This window comes from Carex rostrata, chromosome 6 (assembly GCF_964058835.1).
Source record: "Carex rostrata chromosome 6, lpCarRost1.2, whole genome shotgun sequence".
In the NCBI taxonomy this organism is placed as follows: domain Eukaryota; kingdom Viridiplantae; phylum Streptophyta; class Magnoliopsida; order Poales; family Cyperaceae; genus Carex; species Carex rostrata.
The window spans coordinates 3,166,334-3,183,864 of record NC_135923.1 but is presented as its reverse complement, the minus strand read 5'-3'; the positions used below and the strand labels follow the sequence as shown (position 1 = coordinate 3,183,864).

The following is a 17,531-nucleotide window of genomic DNA, read 5'->3' as shown; positions in this document are numbered from 1 at the left end:
AGGCGGACGAAGGCGGAAAGAGAATTATGAAGGCGATTTGAATCCGAACCCGTTTAAAAAAAATATTCGAATCCGATTTCTGCCCACCCCTGACTCAAATCCTGGCTACGTCACTGATCGTGTGTCGACCCTTAGCTTCAGCCCAACAACAAATCATCTTGTGGCGACATCTTTGGATAAACAGGTTATTGCCTTTTCATATATTTCATGTTATACATGAAATATTCAAATCTTTATGTTATATATTTGAATATTTGCAAACCTTCTTATATTATAAAACTGGAGATGAAGAAGGTGGGAGAGCTTCAGATAATTGAAGAGTTCTCTCAGACACGTAAGAAGACAGCAAGGCTTTAGAAGCTGATGTGTCATAGCGATAGCCGATAGGGATTACAAGCATTCCTTAATCGTTTTCTGTTATTTTTGTTGGAATGAAATCACTTTTATAAGGCCAATGTAGGATCTGATCGGAACCTCAACCCTTATAGAGTTCAATTGATTTCAATTGATCTCCAATATCATACATAAATCATGCTGCTCTCCCTTAATTAGACCCTCTGAGATTGATAAATTTTTTTTTTTTTTTTTTTTTTTTTTTTTATATAAGAGGATTTGGTATGGTGTCCAAGGCTTTTGGCACTCAATCAGATGGTGTGAGTTCGAATCACGCACGAAACATTTTTTTTCCTTGTTGTTTTGTTTAGAGTTGTATTAGTTGATGTTTTTTTTATTGATAGTCGATGGTACCAGAAAGAGCACAGTGCTTGTGGGGTTGTTTATTTAGAACTGGTATGGGAATTGATACGGTGGTCTGCGTACCAAGTACTGATGTATTTTTCTCTTTTCTATTATGTACAACCTGATAGTCTCTATTGGGTTTTTCAAAAAAAAGAGATTGAGAAACTTTTGAGTGATACAAAATTTGGACCACTTTAATAAAACTGCCCCCTCCTAGCATTTTTTTTTCTTTTTATTGCAAAACTGATACGTATGGTAACATAGAACGAAGTACGACTTCTGAACTGAATTGATTTGTAAAAATCGAACCAAAGGAAGAGAATGGGGCAAAGGATTTATATATGGGGAAAATTTTCAGTGTACCCATGGAAACTTCTTAAATAGCCAATATCCTCATGAAGACATCATAATATCCTACATACCCATGAAAACTTACAAAAATTTCTTCCATCCTCATTTATTTATTTAATCTTTTATTTAGTTATTTTAAAATTTGAATGGACAAATATATCCTCATCTCTTTCAAATGACCCATGCCATTTTCAAAAATCATGTAATGTTCTTTTATGCTTCTTCAACTACTCGATTTGAGGAATTAAAAAACAACGGGGGGATCTTCATTTCATAATTTGAGCCGCATCTTGCGTGTGAAATAGTTCATTAGGGATCCGAAATGTCTTCATTTCTCGGGCGCATATGCATATGTTCAATATAGATGGTGGCTTCTAATCCTATACGAACTGGAAGGCATTTACGTATGTCACAGAAAATCCAAGATAATATTGAGTGACTCAAGTCATCAATCAACTTCTTTGCACAATTCCATTTTGGTGGCAGTGGTGCGGATTTCACTAGCCAGAATCTCTGGTAGATGATGCATGTTCCCAGGGGCGGAACCAGGGGGGGTGCAAGGGGGGGGCCAGGCACCCCCCAACTGAGGCGGAAGTGCTTACTGGAGTGGTTATTTTTATGTGGTTTTTTTTACAGATACATACCGATTGGCATCCCCCATGCAGTTGTTCTTTCGTCTTTCGGCAGCTCCCCCCCCCCCCCCCCCCCCCCCCCCTCCAAGTTCAAGTCCTGGTTCCGCCCCTACATGTTCCATGAGTACTACTAGTTTTAGGCATCGAGATAGGTAGATAGCACATATGCATACTCCTAATATATTCTCATTGTACAGAATAAAAGTAATTCAGCAAAATCAGATATTTGAGATTTTTTTACAATGGCATAGATCATTTGAAAGAGATGAGGATATATTTATCCATTCAATTTTTAAAATAACTAAATAAAAGATTAAATGAATAAATGGGGAAAGGAGAAATTTTTGTAAGTTTTCATGAGTATATAGAATATTATGATGTTTTCATGAGAATATTAGCTATTTAAGAAGTTTTCATGAGTACACCAGAAATTTTCACTTATATATGAAGAGCGGCGACACGACACGACACGTAGAAGAGTTGACTGCTACGTGTCTGGCAGAGTACAAGCCGAGTGTAATTGTTTCATTTTTTTGATAGTTCATGGGCTGAGTTTTCAAACATTGGGCCGGTATATCTTCATCTGATAAAGCCCATCTCATGAACTATTATGATTATCCCTTTGCAAATCCGAAGATATCATAGACATTTTTTTTCGCGTTTTGTCAATACGTGCACCAAAAAAAAAGTTTCTATTAACAAATATTAATTTAATTGGGCTGTAGAGCAATTTGGTTGGGCCGAAAGACTAATTTCAGAAAAAAATTATATTTATATTGAAGGTATCGTGTGTCTAATTTAGTAATTCCGCCTCGATCTATCTCCTCAATCCCCACGGCCAGGACTAGGAGGAAGAAGATGAAGACAGAAACGGGATCGCATCTCCCCGAAGGAGAAGGAGGAGGAGCAGGAGGAGGAGGAGGAGGAGGAGGAGATCATGAAGAAGAAGAAAGCAGGTATTCCGAGTTAGAAAGCGACCCATCTGAAAACCTCATTTGTGATTTATCCTTCGAAATTGAGAAGCATCCTGAGGTCGCTTTCTTTCTCTGCACATATATATATATATATATATATAGCTAATTAAGCTGATTGGGATTGATTATTATTAATTAGATGGCCTCAAATTAATCTTGATATACCACAAACAGACAGACTCTTAATTGTTTTGGTAAATTAATATCAAAGTTCAATTCAATTTTTAAGCCCTTCAATTTCCCTCTAAATAGCTTCTTATTTGGCATTATATTATCTGTTTCACAAAACAACCTAAAGTATGACATATTTTAATTTATCATACTTCCCTTTAGATTGACTGACTAGTTTGTTTAAGAGTGTGCATTAATTAATGATTTCATTTTTAATTTGCTGCTAATTAATTTTCAACCTTTCTAATATCCTGTAGGATTATTATTCTGACTCTGAGGGAGGAGATGCACAACCATCATGGAAACCTCCAATTCCTATAGAAGATGGCATTTGGAAACCAATCCGTGTTGAGACAAATGGCGAAGGCAGGGAGAGACTCGTGTATCCAGATCCATTAGTCGAGATTTTTGATGTGAAAGTGGACCTATGCGGGAGGGAGTACGGAAAGATCCATGGCAAGATCCTCTTCGACTGCACTACCCACGGTACATACATCTTTGATCACGACAAAGAAAGTGCAATCATGATTCACAAAAAGGTTACATACAGATATATATTACACTTCTCTCACTCTCTCTCTACATATATACCCCTTCTCTCACTCTCTCTCTCTCTCTCTACATTTATTTCTTTAGGGTTCCTTGCCGTTGAATGGTCCTGATGTAGCCCCTTTGGGTTATGATCGCGTCGTGTTCCTAGTGGACCTCAACATAGATGACGACAAACTATGTAAAGATTTTGTGTATTGGAATGCTCTTAACAGTCCCATCAACGAGTGGTTGTGTAGCAAGGTTGAAGGACAGAATGGTTCCGTGCAGGTGATCTATAATGGGATGAGGGGTGCTTGGCTTGGTGAGATAGATGTGAAACTAATCAACTCAACTGAACAAACAATAGGGTTCAGAATTCATGGTGATATTATTGTTTACATCAACGATATGCCGTATGTGAGAAGCTTCATTTTCAGTAAGAAAAGCGGTGACGGCTTCACTATCGAGTCTTTGGAGTCCATCCCCTTGTCTAAATCCTTGTTTTGTTGTCATTATGGATCATCCCTAGTTGTTAAGGTTGATCTGTGGAATTCTGACACAAACCAACCTCTTGCCCGTGGCGCATTGCTTTTTCCGCCCGAGTATTATGGCGACTCTGTGGGGAAACTCAACAGTCCGTATGGTGAGATTCAAGTAAAAGTTAATTGGGTGGAATATGCCAAACATTCAAAAACACGCAAGGCCCTACGAATTTACGACAGGTATTAGCAGAGTTAATTGGTTGTTCCAAGGTCAACCTCACCACCAAACTAAAGAAAAACGACTTCTATATATATATATGGTTATTGTGTCAGTGCAAGTTGCAATATATACTTTTGATGGCTGTGCTATTTTATTGACCTTTGCTATTTGCAATGCTATTGTAATCGTTGAAGTACCTTTGTTGGTTCAGGACATGCCATGCTTAGTTAGACTTAAAGACTATAATGAGATAAAAACGCTGAGAGTTGGGAGAAGAAAAAATGTATGAGAACTGCATGCACTTGGTTTAGTGCGTTTTTTATTGATTTTAATCCATTTTGAAATTGCATTGTGGCCTTGATCAATGTATGTTTTTGCTTTCGTCTTATTGCAGCGAAATTCAACAAACAATTGTTAAAATCAAGTTTAATTAGGACTTTGACAAACAAAACAAAAAATAATTTCTTGTAAATTATCCAACTATAAGTACAAATATATCTAATGCTTCGGAGATGCATTTTTTTTTCTCTCTAAAACTATTATCTAATAAAGTATGAGATTGTAGATATCATCTGCCCATACCATGATATACCCGGTTCCAAAGCAAGATGTACCAAATCTCACCCAAATTTATCTATTGCTCAAGTAAGCTCCTTGAAAAATCAACAAATTAAACTTTAAAAGCTAGCTAGCTAGACAAACATAGGTAAGGGTCATAAAATTGTCTTTTTTTTTTCTTTTTCTTTTTTTAACTTAGGCAGTGGCTGTCAAGTATAATTTTTATTAATTAAACATAAATTACATTTATTATTTTATATCCAGAACGTCATTCACGTCGAATTCATCAACATCAACATCCGAACATTAACATCTAAACTTCAACATCTAACAACTAAAATAACAAAAGAAAATAAACTCTCACCATTAGTAGTAGACATCGACTGGCCAATGATTGGAGGAAAGGGAGCATCATTTTTTTTTTCTTTTTTTTTTAGGGTGGAAGAGGCTGGTGCAGCCTCGGCCTCCCCTTCCCAATCAAGAGTTTTGTGTAGGGGTGTTGGTGGGAGGGTTGGAGGCGTTAGGAGACGGGAGGGATGGCGGCTAGGGCTATTGTCGCCGACTCTCTCTTCTCCCAAAGAGTGTAAAGGTCAACGAGAAGGTGCAGAAGTTCCGACTTTTAAATAGGTATCTCAAAATAACTTGAATAGGTAGAAATAACTACCGTGTAATTAATGACCCTGTTAATTACTAGTTATATGTAAATTTAGTAATTACCTAATATCATTAAAACCTAAAATTGAACATAGGTGGGATACAACAAATTAATAAAAATGGTATAAATTTAGCAAGGAATAGAATTTCAGAAAAAAAAAATTGTTTAACAAAGAAAAAAAAAATCAGGAGAAAGACAATTAGTTTCATACTATTTTTTGGATAGCACCAGGATCAGGATTATACATGATTCTGATCTCATACAAAGTCCTATATATCTTAATTAGCTGTATTGATTTACTCTTTCAACAATTAAAATTTTCATAATTAATATATTGTAGTAATTTTGAGCATATAGATAATTCAACAATGAAATTTCATAAATTTTCAATATTATTGAGTGAGGTTATGGTACTATGCATTAGTGGTTGGATACTCGGGCGGGTACGGGTACCCCGGGTATACCCGACTCGGGTACGGGTACGACTCGGGTACGGGTATACTCGGGTATAAGGGTATTCGGGTACGGGTATGGCGGGTATAGTTTTCAAAAACCATACCCTACCCGCCCTATACCCTTACCCGTGTACCCTTGACGGGTAAGGCGGGTACGGGTACGGGTAGGGCGGGTACGGGTATTTTTTTTTTTTTTTTGGTTTTTTTGTTGTTTTTTTTTGTGTTGTTTTTTTTTTCTTTTTCTTTTTTTTTGCCGGTTTTTCTGATGGTTTTTTTTTGTTTTTTTTTGCTGTTTTTTTTTGGGTTTTTTTGTTGGTTTTTTGTTGATGTTTTTTTTTGTTTTTTTTTGCCGATTTTTTTGTTTTTTGCTGTTTTTTTTTTCTGTTTTTTTTTATTTTTTGCTGTTTTTTTTTTTAACAATGTCGTTTAAATGTTATTACGTGTTTATAATTCGACTTTTAAAATATGAATAATTCAATATCAAATAGTGTGTGTATATATACATAAAATTATCAAGTCACATCTTTATAATTCCTAAATAATTAAAATTTGTAACTTATATATATAAATTATTCTTGCCAAAATTTGTTTGTTTAGTCGCCTAAGTACAAATGTATTTATTTATTTCTTTACACGAGTCATTTTATTTTATTTTTAAATTCTCGTTCTAATTATATAGTTTCATAATTTATTTATATCTCGAAATTTTTAAAACAATAGAAGTTACCCTCCTCCTTTATTCCGGGCTTGGGACCGGCTATGTAAAAACACATAGGCGGAGTTCTAACTTTTTTTTTGTTAGTAATTCTTCTTTAAAATGAATAATTTAAAAACTAATTGAAATATTTAGAAATTTATAATTTAAAAAATAACAATAAAGACTAAAAGAGGTTAGAAATTTATACCGACACTACCTATCTAGAAGTTCTCATTCCTATACCATTCTTCGCTCTCTTCCGCACCGTCTGAATTCGAATTAGCCTGGTGCTGCGCCTCGGTACCGCTTTCTTCAGTGTCGACTTCGGATGATGATGCTTCAGGCACATGTTGCCTGCGCTCTTCAGCTTGAATCCAATCTTTCAAGCACACAAGTCTTTCAAAGACATGTGGACCCAACTTACTACGTTTATCGGAGAGGATCCTGTTCGCCGAACTGAAACAACTTTCGGAAGGGACGGTTGAGACAGGCACGGCAAATACATCGCGGGCCATCATCGCCAGTGTTGGAAAGGCCCTTTGATGCCTCCTCCACCATGCCATGACGTCAAGTCCATGTTCACTTTCGTTCATCATCGATACATAGGTCACTAGCTCGCTTGTTGTTTGTGGTTCGATCTCCGACTGAAAATCTGCTAACAAACCACCACTGCTAGTGCTCCTGGAAGTGAAACTATTAAAAAATTTAAAAAAGTTAGTGGACAAATAATGTATATATTATAAATAATAAAGATTAAAAAATACATGTATATTTATATTCATACCTAGGGGTGGCACGGGACGAAGACGGGTTTTGGTTGGCACTCATTCTTGAGTTGTATATGTTAAACATCTCTTCGAATTTCGAATCCACGTATACCTCCACCCTGGTATTGTCTAAACGTAGATTATCTTTGTACCTTTGAACTACTTTGATCGTGTAAAACTTCTTGTATGCCGGGTTGAGGCAGTTCGCGATAATCGCGACGAGCGGTACATCTTCCCAATATTTGAGAAACGTTTGTTTCATGGCATCTACGATTGGTGTGAGAGATTTATCGTGGATTTCAGCTTGTTCCAAATGACAATACACCTTGGAGATGTCATAGAGATGTCTGAGCAACTGAAATGACGTCGGTGTGGATAATTTTGTGGATAATTAGGTGGTGGCATTTGGGAGGAAGAACTATCAAGATAATTAGGTGGATAATTTTGTGGATAATGAGATCGTGGCATATCGGGGCCAAAAAATGAGGCCGACAATCTCGAGGCAAAATCTTCTTCCCCGTCCCGAGGAGGAGTTGTCATATTTTAAACCTATTCAAAAAATAGAAACAAAAAAACAGAAATTAAAAAACAGAAATAAAAAAACAGAAATAAAAAAACAGAACTAAAAAAACAGAAATTAAAAAACAGAAATTAAAAAACAGAAATAAAAAAACAGAACTAAAAAAACAGAAATTAAAAAACAGAAATCTAAAAAACAGAAATCTAAAAAACGGAAATTAAAAACGGAAATTAAAAAACAGAACTAAAAAAACAGAAATAAAAAAACAGAACTAAAAAAACAGAAATAAAAAAACAGAACTAAAAAACAGAAATTAAAAAACAGAAATCTAAAAAACAGAAATCTAAAAAACAGAAATAAAAAACCGAAATTAAAAAACAGAACTAAAAAAACTGAAATAAAAAAACAGAACTAAAAAAACAGAAATAAAAAAACAGAAATAAAAAAACAGAACTAAAAAAACAGAAATTAAAAAACAGAAATCTACAAAACAGAAATAAAAAACAGAACTGAAAAAACAGAAATTAAAAAACAGAAATTAAAAAGAGAAATAAAAAAACAGAACTACAAAAACAGAAATTAAAAAACAGAAATTAAAAAACAGACATAAAAAAACAGAACTAAAAAAACAGAAATTAAAAAACAGAAATCTAAAAAACAGAAATCTAAAAAACAGAAATAAAAAACCGAAATTAAAAAACAGAAAATAAATCTAACGTATTCAAAATAAATCTAACATTTTCAAAAATAAATCTAACATTTACAAAAATAAATCTAACATATTCAAAATAAATCTAACATTTTCAAAAATAAATCTAACATATTCAAAATAAATCTAACATTTACAAGAATAAATCTAACCTATTCAAAATAAATCTAACATTTACAAGAATAAATCTAACCTATTCAAAATAAATCTAACATTTACAAAAATAAATCTACAAAACAGAAATAAAAAAAACAGAAATTAAAAAACAGAACTAAAAAAACAGAAATTAAAAAACAGAAACAAAAAAACAGAAATTAAAAAACAGAAACAAAAAAACAGAAATTAAAAAACAGAAATTAAAAAACAGAAAATAAATCTAACCTATTCAAAATAAATCTAACATTTTCAAAAATAAATCTAACATTTACAAAAATAAATCTAACCTATTCAAAATAAATCTAACATTTACAAAAATAAATCTAACCTATTCAAAATAAATCTAACATTTTCAAAAATAAATCTAACATTTACAAGAATAAATCTAAAAAACAGAAATTAAAAAACAAAAATGAAAAACACAAATAAAAAAACAGAAATAAAAAAAAACAGAAATAAAAAAACAGAAACAAAAAAACAGAAATTGAAAAACAGAAATTAAATCTAACCTATTCAAAATAAATGTAACATTTTCAAAAATAAATCTAACCTATTCAAAATAAATCTAAAAAACAGAAATCTAAAAAACAGAAATTAAAAAACCGAAACAAAAAAACAGAAATTAAAAAACAGAAACTGTCACACCCCGGGACAGGGGGTCGCGCAGTTTCGTTTTAAAATGCGGTTTTGTTCATGCAGATCTATATATATATATATATATATATATATATATATATATATATATATATTGATATATGTTTATGTGGGTGGGCCTCATTCTATTAGTCTGCGGGGGGTGGCAGGGGGGGCGGCAGCCCCCTGCGAGCGTTGTCTGAGGTTACGAAGCACCGCTCAATAGAGCCCGGAGAATTTTATTTGGGAGAAGTCAAATGGTATGCAAATCCTTTAACCGACGGCCCAAATTAGTCAAATTTCACATAATTTTCATTGAAATTCAATCCCATTATCATATGATTTGATTTAAAACAAGTTTGGTTCAAAACCGATTTGATTTGACTAAGTTATACCCAAAATAGCATTTTTCAGAATCCCCATTGCGGCCCGCAATAGGGCTATTGCGGCCCGCAACACTCCCAAAATTTCCAGCCTCTGTAATTCGCCTCTGCCTCCATTCATTGCGGCCCGCAATGGCCTGGTTGGCTGCTAACCTGCGAACTTCCCTCTGTCTACTCTCATTGCGGCCCGCAATAGGGTTATTGCGGCCCGCAATAGGGTTATTGCGGCCCGCAATAAGGGTACTGATTTTCATTCCTTTGCCCATTTTCGTGAAATTTCACCCCGTTTTCAAACCCGATCAAATCCCCGTATAACTAAACAATTATTCCCCATTCACTAGCAATTTTAATGACATTTAAAATGCAATTTCAACATTTAAATCATAACAACCATTTAAAACATACCGTTAGGGTTTTATAACATAATACGGTTCGATAACAACCTATACATCAAAATAACCGACTACGGGTTCAACTACACATTCAAAATGGGTACAAAAAGGGTTTGGCATAACCTATTAGCCCGGCCAACACTCACGTGTCGAGCCCGAGTCCCACTTCACTCGCGTTTACCTGCACATATCAATTCAAAGGGAAAAATTCCCCGAGGGGAGGGGGTGAGAAAACCTGTCATCCGTTTTCTCAGTGCGGAATTTAAAGGGCTACTGGATTTGTGCGAAATCCATCACCGGAACTAAATACACTAGCAATAGGGCATCGAGTTATTTATTTACCAATAACAATAAATGCACATGTACCAGGAATAGATTCAAACGGATTTCAATTCACATTTCATCAACATCAATCAACGAATTTCCAGAAAGATTTGGTTTCACAGATATAATATATATAAGTCTGGTTATGAGGTACAGATATCAACTATCTATCGCCTCCGGCTTAACAGTTCTATTTTCTGGTTTCAAGTCATACAATCTCATCAATTCATCACTTAAAATAAACACGGGCATATTCCGCGAATATGCAACAGAATACCACTTTTCTCAAAAAGAAATCACTGACACTATCACTGAATCACTGAATCACTGAACCACAGTTCTACCTAAAATTACACTGCACTTCCCTTACCCAACCGGTACTGGGTTCACTAGGGCCATTCTCCAGATGCGCATAAGGGTCCTGGATGAAAGTCTAGTAGCGAGCTAGACTTTCCACTATGATACACTGTTCACTTCACACAATCAATCCAAGTCATACTGTGGTTCCACTCACTTATTCAAAACGACAGATCAACAATCGATAAACCGTACCAACATGAGAATCATAACAGTTATGCAATTCAATCACGCTAATATCACAATTAATGCAATGCGGCAACAAATGCTTTCAATCAGAGATTCAACATGCTATGCACAGTTTATTTAAATCAAGCAAACAACATAAATATAATAATATGCACCGTTATTTAGTTCTACGAATAAACCCCAAAACAGATCCCGTGAACCCCCGCACCTGGTTACGTAGGGCACGCAGAGGGTCCGCGATCTCGCGACTCGGTAAGCTCGTCAATCCCGCTAGCCGTGCTCGTTAGGATCTATACATAGGTCAATTTATTAAATTCCGGCATTTTTACAATTTAAACCCTCAAATCAATTTTTTTGGGAAAAATCCGTAAATTGGAATTTGGTTGCACTTTGGAACACGGAATCAGTCAATTTACACTATATAAACAACAAAGGCACGGAATAATCAATTTGGTACGATTCTACGGGTTTTCACCGAAACCCTAAAAACAAGGAATCACGAAATGAGAGAGAAATAGGAAGGGGAATTACCAATGGAACGGATGGATGTGCGAGATTTGAGCTCCTCTTCCTAAATCTCCGTTTTCGCGCAATACGGTCACCGGGGTGTCTCTCTCTCACTCTCTCTCTCTCTCGTTCTTTCTCTCTTGGCGGAAACAAAGGAAAAGAGGAAAAGAAAAGGAAGGGGTGGGGACGCAGGAAGGGAAAGGAAGGAGGGGGAAGGAAAGAATGACAAAGGGGCCCCACTTGTAAGTGGTATTTTTGCAAAATAAACCCTCCACTTATTCGATATTGATTAAATGATTTATATAACACCTATTGCTCATCTTTCTTAACACAATTAATCGTATAATTATTGTTCACCATCCACGTCACTAATTTCGTATATACGTATATATATATTATTCGATTTAACCACATATTATTTTCATTAATCTGAATTTTAAAAGTTCACAGTGTTACAGAAACAAAAAAACAGAAATTAAAAAACAGAAATTAAAAAACAGAAAATAAATCTATCCTATTCAAAATAAATCTAACATTTTCAAAAATAAATCTAACATTTACAAAAATAAATCTAAAAAACAGAAATTAAAAAACAGAAACAAAAAAACAGAAATTAAAAAACAGAAACAAATTGAATTATTTTACATCTAACAAATCTAACATAAACTAAATAAATCTAACATATTCAATAAATCTAACATATTCAATAAATCTAATAAATCTAATTACTTAACAAATCTAACATAAAATAAATCTAACAAATCTAAATATCTAATTACTTAACATCCAATAAATCTACATAAACTAAATTTACTCTACAAAAATAAATTAATCTAACATGAAATAAATATAACCTTTAAATCTCGCGGAAAAATCTTGCGGAAGCTCCCGAACTTCGTAATTCCGTTTGCTTATTTGTAGAAGGAATTAAATGAACAACTATATATTTTTTTAACAATAAATTTAAAATTTGAGAATTATAGAAATTTAGATTAAGAGAATAAGAGAATAAGAGAATGAGAGAATGAGAATTGAGATGGAGATGTAAAAATGAAGGGAGGAAGAGGGGTATTTAAAGAAATTTTGGTTGGAGGGATAAAATTTAAATTTTTAATTTTTAAAGAATAACAGTAACAGTAAACAGAAAACAGAAAACAGAAACAGAAACAGAAAAAAAAAAAAAAACCGTCCCATCCGGTCGGTCCGGTCCGGTCCGAGTGGGTCCGGCCGGTCGGGTCCGGATGGGATGGCACCGGTTTGGGGGGGAAAAATCAAATTTTTTGAATTTTGAACTGTGGTGAACAGTACTCGGGTATACGGGTATGGGTACTCGTTTAGTCGGGTACGGGTTAACTCGGGTAGGGTAAACTCGGGTATTGGTCTAAAATAACGGGTCCGGTCCGATTTTTGCCCGTACCCGCGTACCCGAGTACCCGACCCAAACCCGGGCTCGGGCACGGGTACCCTAGGCGGCGGGTACGGGCGGGTACGGGCGGGTATACCCGTTAAGGGTATTATCCAACCACTACTATGCATACTACAAATTGATCCGTACTATGCATCAATATCTTAACAGTTCAACATGATCTTGATATGACATTGTACCTGTAGATCAAACAAAAATAGTGATTTTCTATCTATCTAAAATGATAGTAAAAGAAATTCAATAAAGAGGAGTGTTCCAATTTAATACCTCATGTTTTTCATACCTCATTATACCTTATACTTTATATCTTTATTTTCAAAGTTTAAACTGTTGATCCGAACCGTTCAATATGATATCCATACTAAAATATGCTTGGTGATGAAATTTTATAATTTTTGGAGATTTTTTACTATTTTTGAAGATATATAAAAAATAACTGTTTCTGAACCGTTAAAAAATAGTGATTTTCTAACCATATGAAAAAATAGTAACAAATTTTCAAAAATTATAAAATTTCATGCCCAGGCATATCTTAGTAAGGATATCATGTTGAACGGTTCAGATCGACAATTTGGACTTTGAAAATAAAGATATAGAATATAAGGTATGATGAGATATTAAAATGCACGAGGTATTGGAACCCTCCTGTTCAATAGATATAAAATTTAGTTTGTGAGTACATTTTCATATGAAGACCATATTAAATGTTTTAGATCAACAATTTAAACTTTGAAAATAAAAATATTAATCCATAGTACGGACCAAACCGTGCTATTAATAGTAAACAATTTCTTGTACCTTCATGCATTTTTTGAGATCCATTGAACTCGGTATGTCTAGGAAAGTTGTTTCAATTCCTAGGGTTTCAAGGTGGTCTAATTTGTCTCTATTAATGCATACTTGTAATTCGTATCTCTCTAATTTCTGATAAAGTTTATAATCTTCCATAATTCATGGCATCCAATTTTGTAAAATAAGAGGAGAAAGAAAATAAAAATACAAAAACTTTTCAAGCAGAAATTATTAAGCCATGTTTCATTTTAGAATATTAGAAGCACGAAGTTGATGAAGTGTAAATTATCTTCGTTTACTCGTTCACACAATAAATTAGCAATTAATAATTACGATTGGGTTGGCAAAAAAATTCGTACCTCGTGGTTTGATTGCGATTCACACTTGATTAAAATCTCATTCGTTATTGGACTGAGCTGTTAACGAGTCAGCTCAATTCAGAATTAATGAGTTGAAGCTGGGGCCTAGCTTGCTCATTAGCTCGCGAACTAGCTCAGCTAAGCATCAATTTATCAATTTGTATGAATTTGTATGCATTTTATATTGTCTAGCTTGGTTCAGCTATGTTCAACTCGATCCAAAAAGTTTGTAGAATTCATTTTCTTCTTAAAACAATATCCAGTCAGATCTAGGGAGTAACTTAAAAGTTTGTAGAATTAAGCCACCTAGTTGCCACCCCTAATTACGAACTTAGCAATGATTCCATATGTGAGTAACTTAAAAGCTTAATCAAGTGGTTCAAATCTCGAAATGTTTCATACAAATAACAGAAACAATTTCAAATTTTGTGACAACAATTAAGACATATTTATATAAATTCATATAAATCTATAAGTTACATTTTTATCATTTATTAAAAAATAAAAATATGTAGTATGTATAAGATAAATATCCAATCTTCAGATTCGTGATAATTCAATGAAAATATGAATAAATATTCTTTACACAAAAAGAGAGCAAATTCTGTATATATCCGAAAACATTCGGGTTTTCAATCCAAAACCCGTATGCAATCCTAGATTCAATTCGGAGCCAGTATCGAACACTGATCCTAGTGGGACTAATTGTACATCACTTCCGCTCAGTACCGGACAGGCTACGTTGTTCCATTTCTCCATGACTAGCAAAATCAAAGTAGCTAAATTCTGTTCAATGGATGAATTTTTTTTCTCCATTATAAGCGTAAATGGAGAGACCGATTAAGCTAGAATTCAAGCCACCTCCCGTCGATCTTCATTGCAACATTTTTTATTTTATTTTAAAGAAGCGATCGTGTTAAAACAATACAAAATATATAATGTCTAAATTAGAAAGTGACCATGTTATATTAAATCTAAGGACTTGGAATTATTCATTTATTTTGATATTTAAAATTTATTAATTAGTATTTTTATCTTAATGTTCATATGTTTTAATTATTTCATAATTATTCGTTTCGTATCCTTATTTATGGATTATCCGTTTCATATTTGTATATGTTTAAGGTGGATTTAATTTTGAATTTGAGGGAATGCTATTACCAATCTTGGATATGCACAAGGGTGGTATTTCATATTCTTCACATTGTTACAACCAATATATTTAGTGAAGATTGATTTACAAAGATTATGAATATATAAAACAAGAAAAGAGACATGACAGTAGGAGCGGAACTAGAAAATTGAGACAGGGAGACTGGATCAATAAGCGTCATATAATTTTATTTTATGAGATAGGACTAATAGTAATGTTTGTTTATAAAAATTAAAATTTGAAAGTGTTATGAATATAGTGGATAGTATATTTATTTGTAACTCTCAATATTAATCCCCACTACTCCACTACCATTGGAATTTATATCTCGCTAATATTTATAATTCATTTTCATATTTATTATTGTAATGACTTTTCATTTACAATTGGTAGCTTATAAATAGAGGCATTGTAATCTCGTATTAATTGTACACATGAGAAATATATAAATAAGAGATGATCATTCTTTACATTCTCTCTATCTTGTTTTATGTTTGTTTTTCTTTGCATTATAACTGAAAGATCAAAATATAAAATTTTCATTAATAAGAGGGGTTTAGCCACCTTTTCCCAATATGTAACTACGCCCCTGCATGGCAGAAAGTTCTTTTTTTTGAAAAGCTGGCAGGAGCTGCCATACGCTTTATTGACGAGAAATTAATACAGCACAGTACAAGGATCCCATCTCCCTTTGAATTGGGTCTCAGCCTCTCAGGCACTCCCAACAAATATCTCTAGTGGCAAACAGCGCCAAAAATTAAAAAAATCGAAACTAAACCATATCAAACAGAAAAATTAACAGTACTCCAACCAAAGCTTCATATCCTGTATACATCTATTCGTCAATACACTTGCCTCTAATCTCTCATTTCTAAAGATTATGCTATTTCGGTGCTTCCAGATATGCCACGATGTACAGATAAATCGACCTGTATACATCTATTCGGCAGAAAGTTCTTATTCTAGGCAACTGTTACTTTTTCAATGCTCATAAAATTAATTGACTAAGTTCTTAGTCATTAATCATTTAGAGTGATAAAATTAAAAATTAACAAGTTTAAAGTGGCATTAGGATGATTTCTAATTTCGGGATGGTATTTTTCAAATTTTAAAGTTTTAGAGTGGCTAATAACCAATTTTCCCTTTCTATTTCCTTCTCTCCTTTTCTGTGTGACATCAATTTTATTTTCTGTTGTAGTTAGAATTATTTATTATTTTTAAGCAGTACACAAATTGTTTTCAGAATATACATGTATTGAAATTCATAGACGTGAAATACATTATAATTTAATTATGGAAGCTCACAAGTACAGAAACACGTGAAAATTATAAGAAAAAAAAACGTTCGGATGTAATACAAAAAAAATTAAGGAGAATTTTTTTAAACTATTACTGTTTTTTTAGGCAATGTTGTAATAACGAATTACATGTCAGAAAATAAATAGTTAGATTTACTAGTTATCATTTTTTTTTTTTGCATCTTTATATTATTTGGGTTCAGTTCAAAAAAGAACGTCAAATATTTAACGTGATCCTAAAATCTATTCAATATTAAACTTGTTTTGCTCGCAAGGATGATAAAAATATTTTTAGATCATATTTGACATGTCTAAAGTTCTAAACAAACATAGCATATATACATTCAAAATTTTAAATCATGCTATGATATTGTTTTTTATAATTAACAATTTATAGGGATCAATATGAAAAATAAAAATACGATCGAATGGTGGGTTTATTTTAACTATTGAACCATACGATGATATATGTTTGTTTGATGAAATTTTTTTTTTATAATTGTTAGAAAAATAAATGTTTATTTTTAACTAATTAAAATATAACCATTGATGTATATCTTGTACTTATAATTTGATAATTCTCAAGAAATTATTGTATGTTTTGTTAGTCAAAGTCTTAAACTTTGAAAACATTTAAATGAACAATATTTGAACCTAAAAAAAATGAAAATATAACAAAAATAAAATCTAAATCTGAGACTTCATATATTTAAATGAACAATGTCTAAGAAAAAAAGCACACACTATTAGTTACATAAATAACATTATAATTTAAAATAATAAAAATAACATAAAAAATTATAGATTTGAGACTTATTTTAGATAGGAACATGAAATAAGTTTAGTTTTTGTTATTATATATATTGAGCAATTTAATTTTTAAATTGAAACAAATACTATCAAAATAATTTAAATAATTATATATATTGCAAGACGTAATTAAATTTACTTCATACATGGAAAAACAGATATCTATTAACCATATATGAATAAGTTATACTTAATTAATAATAAATTTATTGATTAAAATTATTAATCTTGACCGTTATGGACATATCTATATCTATAATAAAACAACGATAAATAGGTAGGAAGAGCCTTG

At 32.9% G+C, this 17,531-nt stretch overlaps 2 protein-coding genes across 2 annotated transcripts in view; one reads left to right on the top strand and one right to left on the bottom strand.

Moving 5' to 3' along the window:
* LOC144555263 (uncharacterized) overlaps positions 1 to 17,531 on the bottom strand; it is a 91,736-nt gene that overhangs the window by 37,757 nt on the left and 36,448 nt on the right. The window lies entirely within an intron of this gene.
* Positions 2,551 to 4,421, top strand: LOC144555802 (uncharacterized). Its single transcript, XM_078304231.1, has 3 exons — positions 2,551 to 2,753; positions 3,124 to 3,405; positions 3,503 to 4,421. Exons 1-3 carry the CDS (start codon positions 2,580 to 2,582, stop codon positions 4,124 to 4,126), a joined length of 1,080 nt encoding a protein of 359 aa, XP_078160357.1. The 5' UTR covers positions 2,551 to 2,579; the 3' UTR covers positions 4,127 to 4,421.